This window comes from Ochotona princeps, chromosome 4, assembly GCF_030435755.1.
Source record: "Ochotona princeps isolate mOchPri1 chromosome 4, mOchPri1.hap1, whole genome shotgun sequence".
Lineage (NCBI taxonomy): Eukaryota > Metazoa > Chordata > Mammalia > Lagomorpha > Ochotonidae > Ochotona > Ochotona princeps.
The window spans coordinates 93,062,672-93,083,486 of record NC_080835.1 but is presented as its reverse complement, the minus strand read 5'-3'; the positions used below and the strand labels follow the sequence as shown (position 1 = coordinate 93,083,486).

The window sequence follows — 20,815 nt, the reverse complement described above, 5'->3', positions numbered from 1 at the left end:
AGACGTTGAGCATGCTACCTTACCTCATTGTGCTTCAGTCCTCTCTTCTGTAAAATGAAGCACTTAATCCTAAATGCTAAACACTTCCAGCCCAGGGAGCCCCAAAACGAAACAGCAGAAGTCACTTGATCACGTTTTAAGTATACTGTAATTGATATCACTCATACATCATCAATTTTTTATCATGACTTATTATTACTCATACCAAAAGTAGAACTGCGGGGGTATGCCAACTTATATAATAAGCAAACAAAAGCAAGCTGAAGAGTCTCTAACTTCTTAGTCGTGAGGAATTCTTTCTATAGAAGACACCTTCCCAAATCAATAACATGATGTCACTTGTTCCTTATGATGCTTCCTGGAGACAGACAGGCAGGTTGTTGTTCCCATCTTACAGATCAGCTTAGCTCATCTCCAGAAGCTGCTTACTGTGCTGCCAACAACTCAGTGCTCTGAGAGATAATCCACTTATAACAATGCACAGAAATGTCTGGGAAAACTGTGTACTGCTCAAACAAAAAGCTGAATCAGAAAAATTAGAGAAACACTTACTTCAGTTCGTTGGTTTCCATGCCCTGGGCAATGGCCATGATGATGCCACCATGGTCTCCCCATGTGTAGTAGTGAGGTCCAGGGAGTGCCTGGAGAGAAAGAGCTGATGGTGACGCCACTGCCTTGGAGGGCACTATCAACACAGACAGACAGACAGACAGACAGACACACACACACACACACACACACACACACCCTTGCTACCTGGGTATGATTTTTTTTCAGTTTAGCACACATTCACTTTCATTATCTCATCTGTCCATACAATCCGCTTCTTAGATTCCAATTTCTTTTTTCCAAATGAAGAAACAAAGGGTTCATATTAACATGGTACAATTATAAAAGCAGAGGTAAGAATCACACCCAAAACTCTGGAGTCACAACCAACCAAATTTGGGGGAAGACATCGAGCTTGGTGATTAAGATACATCCCACACGGAGGCACTCGGCCCTAGCTCCTAACTCCAGCTTCCTGTTGATGTGGACTCTGGGAAGCAGTGGTGATGACTCCAGCAATTGGGCTCCTGTCATTCATGTGGGAGACCTATATTTTAACTGCAACTCCAAGCTATCAGCTCAGGGCAAGCATTAGGAGGATCTGGGGAATGATGCAACAAAAGACAACAGACATATTCTCTCTCTCATAAACAAATAAGCAAACAATGAATAGAAATTAACCTAGGAGTTCTCATTCTACTGTAGCAGTGAAAAGTCCCTAATTACAACTAAAAACTGGACAGAATACAGGAAACCAATTCTGGAGGATGCTGAAAAGTAAACAGCAGCAGGCAACAGGTGGAGGAGACAGAAAACCTAGAACAGCTCCCCACACAGCTCTATGTCCTGGACCCGCCTGGCCCCAAAGCAAAGTCCCACGGCATGGAGTCTCCGTGCCAGCCAGAGAGCTCTAACTTCAACAGAAACCACTCCTCCCAAAGTAAGCAGAAGGAGGCACTGCATGCTCGGAGAGTGTGGATGCAATCCCAGGAGAGAGAGTGTCAGATAAATAAATCCCCTAATTCTGTGCAGGAACTGCATAGAGCTCAGCTTAATTCCTCAGCTGGCCGTAGATGAATCAGGCCCAAATGGCACAGAGGAGCATCAGCAGACAAACTTGACATTTGTGTTACCACCCAAGAGGAATAAGACAGGGCATTCTGGTCAGATCTAAAACCAGCTGATTATCCTAAGGCACCAATACCAACATCCTCCAGGAGAGTTAATCCCATTGATGTCCCTGGTGTGTCCAGGATACAAACCAAGTACTCAACATCCAAACTGCAAATGTACCTATAAACCAAGGTCACTGCAAGACAAGGACAACTGACTGGAAAGACCCTTAGACAACACAGCTATCAGAACTCTAAAACATCTGGCCTAACCGTGGTCCATGAAATATGGGGAAACACATTTGGAATGAACCAAAGAAAAAAGCTATCCCCTGAAGAGGTAGAAACATTACAAAAGAAAGAAAGAAAAGAAACAAAGAAACTCAATAGAAATATTTCTGTAAAAAACCATAATATCTGAAATAAGAAACTTAGTGACAGGTTCAACATTAGAATGGAAGTAACAAAGAAATGAGTGAGCTAGAAAATAAATATGAATCAGTAAAAATGACCTACTCTAGGGTATGACATTGTAGCATAGCATATAAATCTGCTGTCTGTGGTGCCGGCATCCCATATGGGCATCAATTTGAGACCAGGCTACTCCACTTCCAACCCATCTCCCTGCTAATGCACATGGAAAAGTAGCGCAAGATGGAACAAGTACTTGGTACCTCCATCCTTGTGGGATATCTAGAAGAAGCTCCTGGCTCATGGCTTTAAACAGGCCCAGCTCAATCCAGCCACTGAAGCCAGTAGGGAGTGAACCACTAGATGGAAGACCCTTCTGTCTCTCCTCTCTCTCTTTCAAACAATAAAAAAGAGAAACTGTCTACTCTAAAGAAAAAAAAGATATTTTTGAAAGTGACCAAAGAATTACAGAGAAGAAAAAAATGTGACAAAATAATGTTGCAACTTTTGCAGATTTGGAAAACCTAAATTTTACATTCAAGATCAACATCCCTTCTCTCTTTGAATTTGGGATAGTTTGAGAAGACTTGGTGCTTGTCCTTCTTCTTAAATAAAAGTGAAAGAAACTGAAGAAGACACAAAAACATTCATGGATTGGAAGAATCAACATTAAAATGGCCTACAACCCAAAGCAATTTACAGATTTAATGCAACATCCAGCAAAACACCAAGAACGGGGGTGGGGGGGTGGGGGAAAGGTGGGCAATCAGGGTAGGAGGGTGTAGCCCTGAGTAGAGAGACAGCAGTGGGAGAAACGCAGGTGCTATGCAGAGCTGGAGAAGCAAAATTGCTGTCATTAGATGAGCAGAGCCACTGGGAGGCCTGTGGAGGGAAGGTGATGCTGCGTGGATAAGGCAAACCTGCTAACAACACCCAAGGTTGCAACCCCCAGCCGTACTGGAGGGTGAGCAAAAGCAGGCTACAAGAAAACACCCTAACCCGCAGACACCAGTCTAATGGATCTGCAGCTGACACAAAAGCAGCCAGAGCAGGTGGACTCCGGCGGGAGTCGCCCAAAGGAGCAGCACATGACAAAAAGCCACAGGACAAAGCACTGACCCCCAAACCTGTGAAGGGAGGCAAAACTGAGGGGGATTCCACAGGCTGCTGATTGCCCCAGGTCAGTGCAGCCTCCTCTTTGGGGAGCTTAGGGAACAAGCCACTGGGGACAGAACCAGCTAAGGGAGGGACCCAGGAAATTAAAGTGTAGTCCACTCCACACCCAGAGGGTCTACACCCTAAACTCCCTGAGAGATATCTGGACCACCCAAGAGCGGGATGTTGGAACCTTAGGGGGCGCAGAGACTGGATTGTGATCAGCTACACGGATACTGGAGCGTAAGAGAGAATTAAAGGCAAAATGCATTCATGCAGGCAGTCATCAGGACCCTGCTGTGCAGATTCCAACACTCAAAGTACTAGCAAGCAGATGAGGGGAGTGAAGGTTGCCTTAGTAAAGACAAGCAAGGCAAGCAAGTAGCAGCCCTCACACAAGCAGCGGGAACAGGTCAGCATGCACCTGAGCAGTCCCAGCTTGCAGGAGAGTCAGAGCAGTGAACACAACAAGCAGGTCAATAAGAGCTTAGGTGCAGCCCTGGGAGAGGTGGGAAAGAGCAAAGCTGCTGACCTACAAGAAGCTTTGCAGCACCACAGGCCACAAGTGGATGAGACACAGTGCAGCACACATGATCAGAACAACTCTGGCACGTGCCTCAATGCCTATTCAAACATCCTCAGCACCAAGAGAACAGCAACCTACAGTGTGCTCAGAGGCACCTTCCTGGAAGTCCCAGACACACAGCAGGGGACTCTGCCACTAGGTAGCAACAAACAAAAAGTCTGCTTTAAAGTCCAGGGAATCTCTCCACCCCACCTCCCCAAAAAAGATGGAGGATGGACACTCCCTTGCCTCTATTTTCGAGAAGTCTCTCTACTTATCAGAAGAAGACTTGAGGTAAATCAGGCAAGACGCATTTGTCTCCAAGAGCAACAGTTACCCAAACAACTAGGGCAGAGAAAAAAAAAGATTGAAGAGCAACAACGCAATTTAAAGTCATGGTAGTAACCTCTCTGGTCCCAGGCACCACCAAAATCACTAGTAAGAGAAACGAGGCAGACAAAAGCCTGGGAGCGCCCAGGGCTGAGAGAGGCAGCTGGGGCAGCACTGACTGTAAAGGCAGAAGCGGAACCAAAGCATGGGTGCCCAAGGCTGAAGGCAGAGAGACCAGCACAAGTGCCCAGGCATCATCCCAGATCAAGAACAAACAGAAAACCAGGTAAAGACCCACAAATCTGTGAGCAACACAACATAGATTCTACCTGAAGAGAAAACCTTCAGGGCTGAGAGACAATGCACAAAGGTGGCAGAAGAAACACAAATGAGCAAACCCAGGATTCCCTAAAAAATGAGCAGAAAACCATCTCAATGACACAGTTATAGGATGAAGACGCTGAGGATTTCCCAGACAAGGAATAAAAAAAAATCATGATAAAACTCTTCAGAGACAGCAAGAAACAAAGGGACAAATGTAATGAATATATCCCAAAGGAGACACAAGCTTTAAAACAGAACCAAAATGAAACACTTGAACTGAAGAACATAATAGAGCAAATAAAAAATAGGAAGCCTCACTAATAGAAAAAAAGAAGAAGAAAGAATTTCAGAGCCAGAAAACACCTCATTCAAGAACACACAATCAGAGCAAGCATAAGGGTGACAGAGTTCCTAAAGGTGTGGCAAGAGAAGCAGGATATATATATTCAACGAAATTCTAGAGACCTTCACACACATTGAGAACACAGGGGAAACCCAAATACAGAAAGGTCAGAGAACCCCAAGCAGATTCAAACAGAAATGAAACGTGACCTCAACACATCGTACTCAAGCCCCCTTCAGCTGAACACACACACACACACACACACAGAGAGAGAGAGAGAGAGAGAGAGAGAGAGAGAGAGAGAGACTGAGAATGAATCTGGCACTGAAGAAGAATCAGATAACATACAGGAGAACACGAATCAGACTCACTGCTGCCTCCTCAGAGAAGACACTTCAGGCCAGGAGAGAATGGAGTGATATATTGCAGATCATAAAACAAAAACTGTCAATCCAGAATAACATGCTCAGCAAAGCTTTCATTTGTATTTGAAAAGGAAATATAATAAATGTGAAGCAAACATAAGCTCAAAGACGTCACCCTACCAGACCAGCCACACAAACATTATTGAAAAACATGCTGAAGACTGAAAAAAAAAAGCTAACCATACCCAATGATGGGAAAATAGTATAACTATCCCCCTCAAAAAAAAAAAAAAAATCACAAGAGAAACCTAAATCAAATAACAGGAAGCACAATGCAAAAATGGCAGGACCAAACACTTGCTGACAGTATAAACCCTGAGCACAAATGGCTTAAATTCACCAATCAAAATACATAGATTAGCGGTCTCAACAACAACAACAACAACAAAAAACAATAAAAACGGAGGCCATCCTTCCAAACTCCTTTGTGGTGCCAACATCACCTTACACCAAGAGAGACACAACAGAAATAAAACTATAGATGATATGCTTGATGAACACAGATGCAAAAATCCTCAACAAAGTACTAGGCAACAGAATTCAACAATATTTCAGATGTATCTTTCAACTGGACCAGGTGGGCTTTACCCCAAACATGCAGGGATGGTATAACATACACAAATCAATAAACACGACAGATAAATAAATCAATCACATCAACAAAATGAAGAATAAAAACTGTATGATCATCTCAATAAATAAAGCGAAGCACTTGATAAAATGCAATGCCATTTCATGCTAAAAATCCTGAGCAAGATAGGCATCGAAGGAACATTCTACAACACAATCAAAGCAATATATGAAACCTAATGCTAGCATCATGCTGAACAGGGAAAGACTGGAAGCCTTTCCATGAAGATCTGAATGGGACAAGGATGTTTATTTTCACCACTGCTATTCCTCATAGTGCTGTAAATTCTCACTAGAGCTATTAGGCAAGAAAATACTTAAAGGAATTGAAATTGGAAAAGAGGAAGTCAAATTACCTCTTTGTAGATTGCATGATTCTATACATAAGAGAGCCATAAGACTCAATAAACAGGCTATTAGAACCTATAAGAGAATTTGGCAAAGTGGCAGGGTACAAAATCAATGAACATAAATCAATGATCCTAAGTATACAAAAACAACTCCAAGGCTGAACAGAATTAATCAGAACAGTCCCTTTTAAAATAACAAAGAACCCTAAATGTCTTGGAATAAAAGTAAACAAGACCAATGAAAGACTATGAGGATAGCTACAACACAGTAAAATAAATAAATAAATAACAGAAGATTTTCTTTAAAAAAGGAGAAATTTACCATTTCCTATCACCGAATCAATATCATAAAAAGTTCATATTACCAAAAATTATATACAGATGCAACACGATCTCAATCAAAATCCTAACAACATTTTCCACAGAGCTGTAAAAAACAATACAAAAATTCATCTGGAAACACAAGAGACAAGAGTAGCCAAAACTATCTTGAAGAATAAAAATCAAGTTGAAGAAATTACAGTTCCAGATCTTTTTTTTTTTAAAGATTTATTTATTTCCCTTACAAAGTCATATATACAGAGAGGAGGAGAGACAGAGAGGAAGATCTTCCATCCGATGATTCACTCCCCAAGTGACTGCATCGGCCGGTGCTGCACCGATCCAAAGCCGGGAACCAGGAACATCTTCTGGGTCTCCCACGCGGGTGCAGGGTCCCAATGCTTTGGGCCGTCCAGGCCACAAGCAGGGAGCTGGATGGGAAGTGGAGCTGCCGGGATTAGAGCCGACACCCATATGGGATCTCGGGGCGTTCAAGGTGAGGACTTTAGCCACTAGGCCACGCTGCCAGGCCCGCAGTTCCAGATCTTAAGACAGGGGTAATCAAAACAGCCTGATACTGCTACAGAAACAGAGAGGAAGATCAATGGGACAGAATAGAAATGCTAAAAGAAAGCTTACACGCATATAGCCAATCAATCTAAGAAAACAGAAAATAACCTAGAGAAAAAGCGTGGGCTGTTCAACAAATGTTCTTGGAACAATTGCACAACCGGATATAAAAGTAAGAAACAAGACCCCTGTGTTTCACTGTACAAAGATCAAATGCTTTAATACCCATTGACGGGTACCAGAGCCAAATGGGATGGGGGACAGACGGGTCTTCTGCTACGCATACTGGCAAACCAGGGTGGGGGGCGGGCTTGGTGGGGGTTATTGTGGGTCGCCCCAACTAGGCTGCAGCTCCCACTGGTTGATGTAAGGGCCGAACCAGACTGGACTGCAACACCCATTGGTTCCAGTGCAACTCGGGACTGAAAACAGAACCAACCCAGCAGTTGCAACCACCAGCTGATCGGGGTGATGGACTGTGCCGGGCCCTGTGCTTGCTAGAACATACGAAAAACTAATCTGGGAATACCTCAAAGTATCTTTGGAGATCTCCCCAATCGAACTGCTGGACTCAGAACTCTAATCAAGAAAAGACAGAAGACAGAACGGGACAGTCATTCATCTCAGCTATATGTTGGCAGCAAATTATGGGGCAAACGGAGACTTTATGATGGACCATATCAATCAGTGGACGACCTCATCGAGCGAAACGGGCAGCAATTCATAACTAGAGAACTATTAACACCACTTGGGCACATATCTCGGAGCATGCCCCACATCCGGGACTTGGGGTGGGCGGGAAACCGGGTGGGGCTTCTCCCTCAATGTCCCCCTTTACCTCAGATGCAGGATGGAAACAATATGGACATAATGGCATTGCCCACTTTCCTATTCCCCTGAACCTTTTTTTTCCTTTTTTCTTTTTTTCTTTTTCTTTTTCCTTTAACTGTAATTAACTATGTAAAGATTGTCAACAACAATACAATAAAAATATATATATATAAAAAAAATAAATAAAAATAAAAATAAAAATAAAAAAAAAAAACAAAGATCAAATGTAAAAGACAAAGGACCTAAATCTACACCCAATAACCATCAAACTATTACAAGAAAATACAGGAAACACTCTACCAAATATAGATGTAGACAGACTTCCTAGAAAACTCACCCAAAGTAGAGGCAGTCAAAGCAAAAATAAACAAGCGGGATCACATCAAAATAAGAAGCTATGGTACAGCAAAGGAAACTGTCAACAGAGCAAAGAGGCAACCAACAGAACAAGGTAAAATCTCTGCACACTACAAAACTGATAGGGGACGAATATCCAGGAATTACAAAGAGATCAAGAAACAGAACAGCAAAACAAACAAACCAGTTAAAAAATGGGTGAAGGACATGAACAAACATTTTTCAAAAGAACAAATTGAAATGGCTTACCGACATATGGAAAAAGTGCTCAGGCTCCCTAGCAGTAAAGGAAATGCAAAGAAAGACCACACCGAGGTTCTATTTAACTCCAGTGAAAATGGTCCATATACAGAAATATTCTAGGAACACCTGCTGGACGGATGTGGGGAAAATGGTACCCTATTCCATTGCTGGTTTAACTATATACTTGTGTTGGCACATAGAAGTCAGTATGGAGAGTGCTCAGACAACTGAAAATTCATCTACCATATGACTCAGCAATCCCACTCTTGGCAGCATATCCAAAAGAAGTGAAATCTATATATGAGAAAGCAACCTGTATCCTTATAATCATAGCAGTACGGTCTATAATAACAAAGACACAGAAACAACCTAGATGCCCATCAAAAGAGGATTGGATACACTGTGGTATATTTACTCTATGGAATACCACTTAGCCATGAAAAACATTGAAATTCTGCCATTTGTAAGTGGTCCCAACTGGAGACTATTATACTCAGTAAAATAAACCAACCTTAAAAGGACAAATGTCATGTTCTTTCTGATGTAAGACAACCTTCATGTGAAGTAGAAAACAAAAGATATTTAGGCAAACAAGTATACATTTATATTCTCATAAATAAGTGGCGAAATGGAGACTAGAGTACTGGGAAACAAAGAAGAAATGCAGTGGCATTCCTACTTTCTAATAAAAAAAAGATGCCCCAGTAACAAAACTGTTATATACACTTTGATAACAAGAGACTAGATTCTCTACCATCGCCTAAACCTATAACGTCATGACACACATAAAGAACAGAATGTTTGAATTGTGAAAGCAGCTGAAGGACTGCATTATTGTAAAATACAGGGGACAATGGGAAGGGGAGGAGGGGAAGAGAGAAAAAGGGAAGGAAAGGGGAGAAGTCCTATTCCTACAAAACTGTACAATGAAAAATAAAAAACCAAACCAACAACACAAAAACTATCAACAGCATTCTTCATGGAACTTAAAACAAACAAACAGACAAAAATTCACAAAAAGATCCCAAATAGCCAAAGTAATCCTGAATAGCCAAAATAAAGCTGGAACCATTATAGGGCAAAATTTCAAGACAGGTTACAAGACTATTACAACCAAAACAGCAAGGCACTGGCATGAAAACAAACACATAGACCACTGGAACAGCACAGAAACCCCAGACATAAATCCATGTATCTAAAACCTGTGTGTCCTGGAAAAGGTGCTAAAAACATTTCCTTGAGAAAGGGAAATCTCCTTAACAAATGGTGTTGGAAAACTGGATTTCATAGAAGTTTAAGATTCCTATCTTAGACTGCATAGGAAAATCCACTCACATATCAATCAAAGATCTAAATGTAACACATGAAACCACTAGAAGAAAACAAAGGAGGAAAATCCCCAAGACACTGGCATAGCAAATGAATTTTTAGGATAAGATCTCAAAAGCACAGGTAATAAAAGTTAAAATATGCAAATGGGAACATAACAAACTAGGAAACAGCAAAGAAAATAAACAGCAGAATGAAGAGACAACTGACAAAATGGAAGGAAATATTTTCAATCAAGGCATCCGATAAAGGATTAATAACTAGAAAATACATTTGGAACCCAACAAACTCAACAATAAAGCAAACAATTTGCTTACGAAATGAATATAGGGTATGAATAGACATTTTTCAAAAGAAGAAAAGAAATGACCAATAAACACATTTTAAAAAGTTCGGTATCACTAGTCATCATAGAAATGCAAATAAAAATCACAATAAGGTATCTCACTCCAGTTACAATGGCTATTATCAGAAAGACAAACAATAAATCCTGGCACGAACACCAAGGAAAGGGTGCCCTGACACGCTGCTGGCAAGAATGCAAATTAATACACTCCTTACAAAAAACAGCATGAAGCTTACTCAGAAATTCAAAAAACGAACTATCATATGATCCAGAAATTTCATTTCTGAGAATATCAGTACAGAAGGTACTCAAGTTTACCACAGTCCTCTTCACAAAAGCAAAGAGAATCACCAATAGATGGCTAATAAACATGACATAAAAAGTAGAATAAAATCCTGACATTGATAACAAAAATGGATGAAACTGGGGATCATTTTGTTAAGTAAAATAAGCCAGACACAAAAAGACAAACACCATATTTTCTCTCCTGTGATGAAATACACACACACAGAGTTAAAAGTGGATGTCATTTCCTTCACTATGTATTTTCTGCTGCCATCTTTGAATTATAGTTATGGAATTTTTAATATGCTCTTCTCTATTCATTTGATCATCTTGGCTATGAACCCCATTTTATATGATATTAACATATTCACCGCAACTTTCAAGAAAATATTGTCTACATTTTACATATTTACATATGAAGTCAATATGTCAGATGTTAAAAATTGTAAAATCTATTTATGCACTCAGGGAACTCTCCCTATACTTTTCCAATTATTTGAAATATGTTAAAATAAAAATTAAGAAGGCAAAAGATATCAACACCTCCAAACAGGATAAATTCAAAGAAAACCCATGATAAACATAAAATTGCAGGCTCCATCTACTGATAACATAGAGACAGAGGCAGCCGGGGACCAGGATGAAGAGACAGAGGCATGCCTACTTGGGAGAGCAAGTGATGAAACTGCTAGGTTAACTCTGATGATGAGAATCAGTTCTGATCAAACTGAACACATCAGATATGTCCAGTTTGCTTTATTCCTACACTTGTTAGAGATGGAAAACAGAAGATGGGAATTCTGAGATCGGAGGACTTGCACTGCTCACTGGGAGAAACAGAATGCCACTCACCAGCACTCGAGGCAGCATCTTTCCCCACGCATCATACCACGGTCCTGCACAACACCTTTAACACACTCCAGACTGTGCCTCTTAAGGCAGGCTTTCCAGAGACACAGACACACACTCGCTCACACGGGACAGTCTCTGCCTGTTTACTGGCTGGTTAGCCCTCTGCTGTCTCCCCAGATCAGGTCCCCTGCGCACTGACTGGATCTTGGCAGGCATTAACATGCACAGAGGGAGGCAAAACAGCTGCTCCAGCAATAGACAGATCACACCACATCACTGGAGGAAGACGAGACACAGAAGCAAATCACTGCAGATGTTCAAATCACACATTACACCAAGGCAAACGGTACAAACATGGCATGGCCTGGACACAGAGCACCCAGTTCGCAAAGGCATGGCCAGCTCCACAGAAAGCGCAGCTGCAGAATCTTTCCTAAGGAAGCAGCATGAGGATGACTCGAAAATTACAAACTATGGCCTCTTTTTGATGATTCTGGCCTAACTGATCTCCTGCATCTGGGTCTCTGCTGCACTCCGTGCTACAGTTCCAATCAGCCCTTAATCTCTCTCTCACACACAGCGTCTAAGTCCCATATTCAGTTGCAGGAATGAGAAGTCCAGCTACAAAAGAGCTACGGTCACATGACAGGTCCCTGTCCACTGCCAAGAGCCACACAACCGCTGATGTTTGATTGTTTCACACATGACAAATGGACATACGAATCTGTCCACACTGCAGGCCCTCGGGAGGCACAACGGGGAGAGGAGGTGCCTTGTCCCTGACATGGGTCCAGTCTGTGATGTTCTCCATACACTCTTCATCAGTGATCTCTTGGGTTTACCCCAGAGGCATACACAGAGTCACCGCTGATCACAGGCCCTGCAAATGAGACCATGGGCACTGTGCTGGGCCTTTGTGTGCCTGGTGAAAAAATCCTGCTTTACAAGTTAGGGGATTCTATCACATCCAAGGCTGAAGGTTCAGTTAGTACTTCAGGACTGTAAAAGCAGCCCCACCAATGGAATTGGTACAAGCACGGCCCAAGGATCACATCCTTTGGCGCAAAAGCAGTTCATACATCCCACAGCACGGAAGGACAGGAACGGACAGCGCAGCCCCATGAGAGGAGGCTGGACTTGAACTTCTATAAAATGCAAGACAAAGTCAGAAACACAGGGGCAGATGTGGCTCAGCAAGCTAAGCCACTGCTCGAGATGCCCTCATCGCTTATCAGAGTGCTCTGGACCGAGTACTGCCTCTGCTTCTGAACCAACTTCCTGTTCATGTGTATACCAAGAGGAAGATGTACTTGGATCACTGCTGCACGTGGGGGAGACGCAGACAGAGTCCCTGGTCTTGGCTTCAGTCCGGCTTATATGGGTATTTGGGAAGCAAATCAGCAGATGGGTGATTTTCTCTCTCCCTCTCTGATTCAGTTACATAAAAAAATACATTTCAAAACTGTTTTTAGAAAAAAGTTAAAATAACTAATTTTACACCTGATTCACACCCCAAGCACAATGGAACTTGCTAAAACTTTCAACAAATATTTACTGAGCAGCTGATTCCAGGTTAGACACTGCTAGGTCCTGAGCAAAGTAGATACTATCTTTGCCCACAAAGGATTTACAATCTAGGCAAATTAAAATTAAAGCTTTTCAAAGTTTTTTTTTTTTTTAATTTAAAATATTTGTTTTTGGGTAAACTGCTGAGTCCACATCACAAGGTCTAACTAATCAGGAACTTCAAAAACTTCATGGAAAAGAGAATCAAAAGACCACACAAAGTTTCCATGAAAGCTTTGAAGCTCCTGTGCCCAAATCAGTGACGTTTTTTGGTGTTACTTTGGATACCTCTCTTTAGAGTCAAACCTAGCAGACAGCCTCCAGATGTGACCAGTGACCAGATGTGTTGATGAATTGGCACACAGCCTACACTCTCACACTCACAAAAGCCAATGGCCAGGGGGAGCAGGAGGACTCACTTCTCGCCACCTGGCTCCAGCGCTGCTTGAGACATACACGTTTGTCTTGCTAGCCAAGTTCTTCCCCACTGAGCCTAAAATACAAAAGGAATGATTATTTCTCCCAAGAACAGGTCATAGTAGACGTTTAACCTAACAGCTAGCTACCTTCCCTCCTTCTAGTGTCCAGGTCTGAATGCCAGTTCTGGCTCCTAATCCCAGCTTCCTGCAAATGCAGACCTTGGGAGGCAGAAGCTATAACTCAAGTAACAAGGTTCTTCATTCCCTTATGGTAAACTTAGAATGAGTTACTGGTTCCTGTCTTCAATCCAGTCCAGTCCAAGCCACTGCAGTCTTTTAGGGTTTGAACTAGTAAATGGTAGCTCGCTCTCTCCCTCTCTCTTTCTCTTTCTGATTTGATCATCTCTCTGCCTAGTTTATTAATTAAAACAAAAAAGAATATATTCAACAACCACCACACCCAACACCGTATCAAAAGTCGAGCGGTTACAGCTGGAGACATGGAGTCAGGGGTAGCCTCTGCGGCTGCACACTCACCAGTGGCAATGATGAGGCCGGGCGCTGACTCCTTAGACAAGATGGGCATCCTCCGGAGCTGGAGGTTCAGCAGCTGGCTGAGGCGCTGGGCCAGGTGGAGCGAACAGCCCTCAGAAAGCTACAGAACAAGAGTTGCACAAGGTGTCAGCAGGTGCTACCATGCCTAGATCTCCTTCAACCTAGAGGGTGGTATGGGGATCCAGCAGTCGGTCCCAAAGACAGCAGTCTCACAGCTGGCCATCAGCACAATGCCCAGGTAGGAAATGTTGCATAGAACTACCCAAATGTGTCTCATTGAAGAAAAGGGAAAATAATTTAAAAATTTCTTCTGTGACTTTAAGCGAATAACTACTAGAAAGCAGCATTAACATGTAGAGACAAAAAGGCACCGTCTGGTTGTGTCAACCAGAGATCTTGCCAAGTGATTCAATGATAAAAAGAATCAGAATGAGGCTGTGATCACTGTTTTCTGTATCAGCAGAGATGTGTGTCAAACAGGAGTCCAGCAATTCTGTTGGCAGAAAAACCATGAAGGAGGCATCACAAGGCCTCACTGAGAAGTGCCCAGATGTGCAATATACAAGAAATGAACACCCCAGGATTCACCTGAGTTGTTTTAAACGGGTTCTCCATTTGTACAAAGATGTACAGATTTGTACGTATACAAGGCAAAGCCACAAGTCACTCCAACTGACCTTGGTGGCACATGTTCAGGCTTAACAGCTCTGCAAATAACCAGAGCTAGGTCTTTGCTGTACAGCCACACCTGACACTGCTGGGGTATTTGTGACTGCTCAAGGACATTCAGATGATCCAATGTTCTGCACAGAGGGACTCAGTGTGCTTATGAGACCGTGTCTGCCGAACCCACCCCAGCAGTTCTAACAACTATCCATCTTGGTAGTTGCCCCAGAAACCAGAGCAAATTAGGCTGAAACTCAAGTACATATTTATTTAGCTACTCCCCTTCACACGCACATAAGTCTATTCATGGATGCATGCCCTCAGACAGTAAGACGTGAACTATTCCTATATGATCTTTTTGACCTCTAAACTCAGACGCTGAAATTAAAAGCTGATTAATTGTCCTACGGTATATAGGTAAATTGTTTGAACAGGGATGTAAAAAGCTGACTTTTAATATTATTAATTCTGTTTACCCAAGGATCTGATCCATATTGCATACTCAAAAATCATGACCTAACCCCTGCTAGGTCAAGCAGAGGCTGAGGGGTCTCAAACACAACTAGCAAGGAAGAGCATGAAGACATTTGTATGTATCTACTAAGAGCATACAAATAAGTAAACAGAATATATTGCTGGAGGGGGGTGTGAAGAAGCATAATGAATAACCCAGGGCAAGAATCTCCAAATGAATGTACCCACAGGTTGCAGACACAGCATATGAAAAAGTCAACATCATTTACCATTATGCAAACAAAATTCAAAAACCCAGGAGACAAGACTGTCTAATTAAAATATTACAGGTTTTCCAAAGCTGAGTATTACTTGCTTTTTTTTTTCCTGAGTTTTCTAACTACCTACTGAAACATCTCTGAATTCCTTAGGTTAAGCAGGATCAGAAATGCGGGTGTCATGCAAAGGCAGGGACCACAATCTAGATCATTCCTCTGAAGGACTAGGAAGGAGCTACTAGGTTCAGAAGCATCCTTAATGAGTCCAAATAATGCATTAATACACTTAGCTTTTCCAATGGACCTATAGATAAGAGTAACTTTATAATCCTGAGAGGTAATTCAGAGAGGTAATAACTTTTGCCAGAGGTTCTCAAACAGTCTTGATTGAAATGTAACTGGTGTTTCAGCAAATTTCTTTTATAGAAGCCTTAGGCCAAAAGAAATACCAATTGTGTTTTCTACCTAGTTAAGCACAACTTAATGAATACATATGTGCTAATAATTTAGTAGCAGTCTGAAATGGTAGTACACAAATTGAAAAAAAAACACATTTTAATTTTACTTGCAAAAGAATTACAATTACTGACAGGTGGAATGTGTGCACCTGTTACAGAATGGCACATAGTCTCAAAATTTGGAATACCACCAGTACCACCACTCTGAAGCTCTAATTGAAATGATTGTCTTCACTGGTCTTGTCAGCATATCTAGTCCCAGTTTCTCAAAGATGTAATATCTTCAAAACAAGTACACCATGACCTCATGGTGAAACTGTGAACTCAAGCTAGAGATGCTCAGGCAACTGACAGAGTCTAACAGAGGTTGAGTATCATGATCTCTCCCTCAAAAACTTAAAATAGCCCAAGACATTCCCAGCGAATTCACAATCTTGACTCAGGGTATCTTTCTTGGCACAAATCGGGGGGGGGGGGGGGCTGAAAGGATAGAAACACAAATAAAAGTTTATCCATATGATGTCAGTGGAGCATTTTATGATTGTGCCTTCTTCCAGTAAATGTTAGATATAAGACATGTCTACCGGTCAGGGATCTTTTCCTAACACTGAAGAGCCAAACAATATGGAAGCCTCTGTACCTCACAATCGATTTTCTCTCCATACCCCGTGAAGGCTGGAGCCTGCAGAAATTCCCAGGTGCCCCCTTTGTCAAAGGTGATAACAGATCTCATATTCTCCTCGTTCATAGAGCCATTAATCAGAGTGGCAATGTAGACTCCTTGTAACCCTTCCACACGATGAAAGTCAGCAAATGGCTCGTTTGCAAAGTACCTACGAGAAAACAAATGAATTGAACCCCAACTGGAATATTTTTATTATAAAGAATGTAAAACTTTACCACTTTAAAATATACTCTTCTAGAGCACCGAGTACATCCACAGCACTCTACAACCATCATTGCTATCTAATTCTGGGATCTGTGCATCTCCTAAAAAGGATACCCTGTACCCCCACAGACAGTCCCTTTCCAGTTCTCTCCTGGCTACAGAACAAGCAATCTATTCTCTGAGATCAACTACCAATTTACTGATTCTGGACATTTCAAGTGGGACTGAGTGCTATATAGTACTTTGTATCCAGTTACTTTCACTTAAAACACTGCTCCTAAGATTTATAGTACAATCATACTTTATTTCTGTTTATGGCCAAACAATCTGCTTTTTTTTTTTTTTTTTAAGAAAACTGATCATGTTATCTTGACTTTGAAAGCTAGGATGTTTATGTGATTAACAACTCTTAATAGGGTTTGGGATGATGAGTAGAATAACTGCAAGTCACATCTATTTCTTTACTCTTGATGTTCAGCCCAATTGCTCCAGAAAGCATTGAGGGACTAGTGCTCAACTTGTAACAATGGTGAGGCTTACAGCATAACTCCATTTGCAAGAATACAGCTAATGGTTCCATGGCCCCTTGCCCAGGCCATCACAACCTAATTGTCCAACAGCCCATTCCCAGAGAAGCCCACAGGCTTTTCTAACAAGAAGCCAAGCAGCATCTGTCAATCCCATCCCCAGAGAAGCAGCCCAGAGGGGAAGCACAGCTCTAGAAAGCTTCTGGTTATACACATGAGCAGGGAAGCCCCGAAGGCTCCCCAAGGTTCAAATGCTGTGAGAGGATGTTGTGGTTTACCAGGAAACAACCGCACTAAGGCAGCACATGCATTGCAAACGCACCAGATCAATGAGAAACAGGAACTGCAGTTCACACAGCTAAGACTGGAAGCATGCCCCTTATTTGAGGGTTTCTGAGACACTAGGCTCTATCACACAGACCTGCATGAACCACTTCAGAAATACCTAGAGCTTCCTAAACCAGGGATGCACTTGGCCCTGGAGGCACACAAAGGGACGTAAGCAGCTCCAACAAAGCCACTGTGGATGTAGAGATTGAGGAAATCCTAAACGGACTAGGGACCAAATCTCTGGCGTGTAGCATCCTTGAAGCTACAGCGCTTCCTTGGTTCCTCAGGGACGGGTTGAACGTCGATCGCCCTCCTGTCGCTCTTCACCTCACCTCTGGTTCTACCACCATGAAAGCTGTCAGACCCAGGATGACTAGTTTCTTCCACACGTTCAAGAGGCCTGAGTTTCTCCCTGCTAGATGATCCTTATCTTCCTAACATGAAGCATCTTCAAAAAGTTCATGGAAAACTAGAGATGTGCCTCGGTTTCCTCACTGCTGTTTCACCGCTGCCCCCTCCCCAGCACACCACCCTCTGAGAGTAGTAACATACTTGAGTCAACTGTGATGGAGTGCCTTGTCGACACAAAGAGGGACAGCAGGGGTATGTCCTGTGGCCTGGAGGGTCACAGCCCCAAAGCAGACCTCACCCCAGGACAGGCTGTCAGTTTCACACAGTACTCTATCCAAGAGCACGGTGTTCCTAATCAAGTCTGGTCTGTTAGTCAACAGATGAGAAGAGAAGGGTTTATGGCACTGACAGGATCTTAAGAACCTACCCATGCATCCCAAACCCCGATTCCTCCTTGTAGTGCCTTCAGAGAAACCCCTGTCCTAGTCCTGCCAAACAGCTCCAAGCTCAGTATTTATAGATAAAGGATCAATGATGCCCTTGGGCCACTCTGGCTTGCTCTACCTAACCAGATGATATTTTCCAAGAACTGAAGACCACAAAATCAGATAACTCAAGGAAGCGAGGGCACAACACGGTAGCTGTGATTCTCCATGCTAATCCGAGCAGGAAGAATCACTCAGGGAGCTTTTCAACTTCCTCGCAGGGGCATGTACCTGGTCAATTACAATGTCTGCATCTCACACAGGAGAATGTGAGTCCAATTCCAGCTTCCTGCTAATGCACAACCTGGGCGTCAGCATGATGAGTCCAGCAGGTGGATTCATCTTACCCACATAGAGGACCTAGACTGAATTCCAAGCTTCTAGCTTTAGTCCCTGCTTAGCTTCTGTGGGCACACCAGGGCCACATCCCAAACCAATTCAACTGTCACCTGTGGAACTGTGGGTTGAAGGATGCAAGGATGACCAGGAAGGTAGGGGTGGGCCTCTGAGATGACCCAGGAAGGCTAGGGCGGGCCTCACTTTCTCCTTACCTCACCAAGGTGTCACTGCCAGCCCCTCCTGGGCTGTAATAGAGCACATTTTCCAAGGACAGGGAGAACTTCAGGCCCTCTGCCTCCGAGATGTACAGATTGGTGCGGTTGTTGCTGTGACTGACACACACGAACACCTGGTCTTCTGAGGCATCTGCGATGTAATATTCCTTTGGAATCACAAGAAATACAGAAGTCAACAACAGGACATGCCCTGGAGGTGTTTTCAACACTCACAAAAACAATGACTACCAAATGTCCCAATCCAGTCAATGAAGCCTAAAGTCCTTGGTCTTGGCAAGGAAGCCCTGTTAACCCTCCCTTTGGAGAGCCATGCCCCTTGTTGGCATTTGAGGCACAAGGTAAGACTGGGCCACTGAAGGCCAATAATGACCCAGAAATCTCTCTCTAGTTAATAATGTCTCCCTCAGTTTTTCCCAGGAAACATTAGTAAAGTACAATGTAGACTGTTTTCTGTGAGATGACTAAGGAACCCCTAGAAATAGCCAAGAATTGACAAGACTATTCTCCCTTGCCTACCCTCTGAACTACTCACTTCCACCAAAGCAACAGCTTAACGCCATGGCCTTCCAATACCACTTCCTTCTTGTAATGATCCCCACCCCCCCGCCCCGCCCATAGTACCTGGTTTCCTCCTCTCAGTTGTTGGTCTCATTAACCTGTCTCCTCTTACAAAAGAAGGCTCAAATCTCATAGCCTTACAGATGCAAATTGCTGGTGAGCAATACAGTAAGTACCTCATGAATAACCGCTGAAGTGGACAAAGTGCCCATTGCTTTGGTAGTGGCACACGAGGTCACTGACTGGCTCCAACCTTTCTGCCAATTCTGCTCCACTTAAGGCAAATTCAGTACCCTGTTCAGCTCCATTTCAAACAGTGAAATGGGAAATAACAGCACAAGATAATGGTTGGAGAGAGACTCATCTCTCTGGAAAGGGACTTCCAGAGGCATACAACAACTATTTATCCCAGTAGCACGTGCCCACCAACACCCTCCACCTGACTTTTACATGGAGATAACTTGTCTTCACACCCTTAAGCAGACATCACTTACGTTAATAGGATGTCTTGTAATGAATTGGGCGGCTCGCATGGGCTTCCGGCCAAAGGAGACCCAGAGCTGGACAGAAGATTGCTGTGGACTGTCCAAGAGATGCTGCCAAGGAAGAGGGGGAAAGAAGGTTAACTATGCCAGGTAATAGCTCCTCAGAACATGTCAGAAAACGAAACGAAAGCCATACCCATCCAATGCTACTCAAAAAACAAAATGAAGAGCATGACCATAAATTCTTATTTTTGCAGCATCTGCCCTTATTGGATAGCTTGGACCTGACTACTTTATCCTGGATACAACAGATACTAAATACTGGAATACATCCATTCTGGAGGGTCCACGGATATTAGATAAGGCATGATAAAGGCAGAAAGGGAGACTGCAGCCTTGGGCAGTGAGGCTGCCCACACCCAAGCACACAGGAAGAGCAAGGAAAGGACTGTGTGGTAAGGCTGCAAGGAGGTAAGTGAGAGCTCACAACTCCAAACCACCACAGGTGAGAACAGCCATACGCTGTGCACACAAAACAGGCTCTCTTCTATTTTCTGCTCCTATTTTTAGACTGAATACTAAAGTCTCAGGCTTTAATCTGCATCAAGATTTGAAGGAATTCTCATTGATCTCTGATGTCCACTCTTTGAACATTTCTCACCAGATAATGTTTTGGCTTTTTTTTTTCTGGAATAAACACTCTTTGGTAGCATATTCAACATGACACTGGCCACATCACACACATTTTAGAGACTTTTAAAATCATTTTAATATGAAGAGAATAAATTTTTATGCATTCCACATGTACAGTCCCAATAAGACAACCAAACTTTCCTCCACAGCCAGAAACTTGAAAACACACAGAAAAGCTCCAGATGAAAAGACAGCTACA

The 20,815-nt window shown here is 42.8% G+C and overlaps 1 protein-coding gene across 2 annotated transcripts in view; it reads right to left on the bottom strand.

Moving 5' to 3' along the window:
* Window positions 1-20,815, bottom strand: part of SORL1 (sortilin related receptor 1) — a 169,188-nt gene that overhangs the window by 91,987 nt on the left and 56,386 nt on the right. For both annotated transcript variants that reach the window (XM_004584985.4, XM_058664017.1), the window contains 6 exons: window positions 19,933-20,034; window positions 18,857-19,026; window positions 16,364-16,556; window positions 13,851-13,968; window positions 13,314-13,387; window positions 553-641 (listed from right to left, as the gene is read on the bottom strand). In XM_004584985.4, the coding sequence (XP_004585042.2) occupies window positions 553-641; window positions 13,314-13,387; window positions 13,851-13,968; window positions 16,364-16,556; window positions 18,857-19,026; window positions 19,933-20,034 (746 nt within the window). The remainder of the gene's footprint in view (window positions 1-552; window positions 642-13,313; window positions 13,388-13,850; window positions 13,969-16,363; window positions 16,557-18,856; window positions 19,027-19,932; window positions 20,035-20,815) is intronic.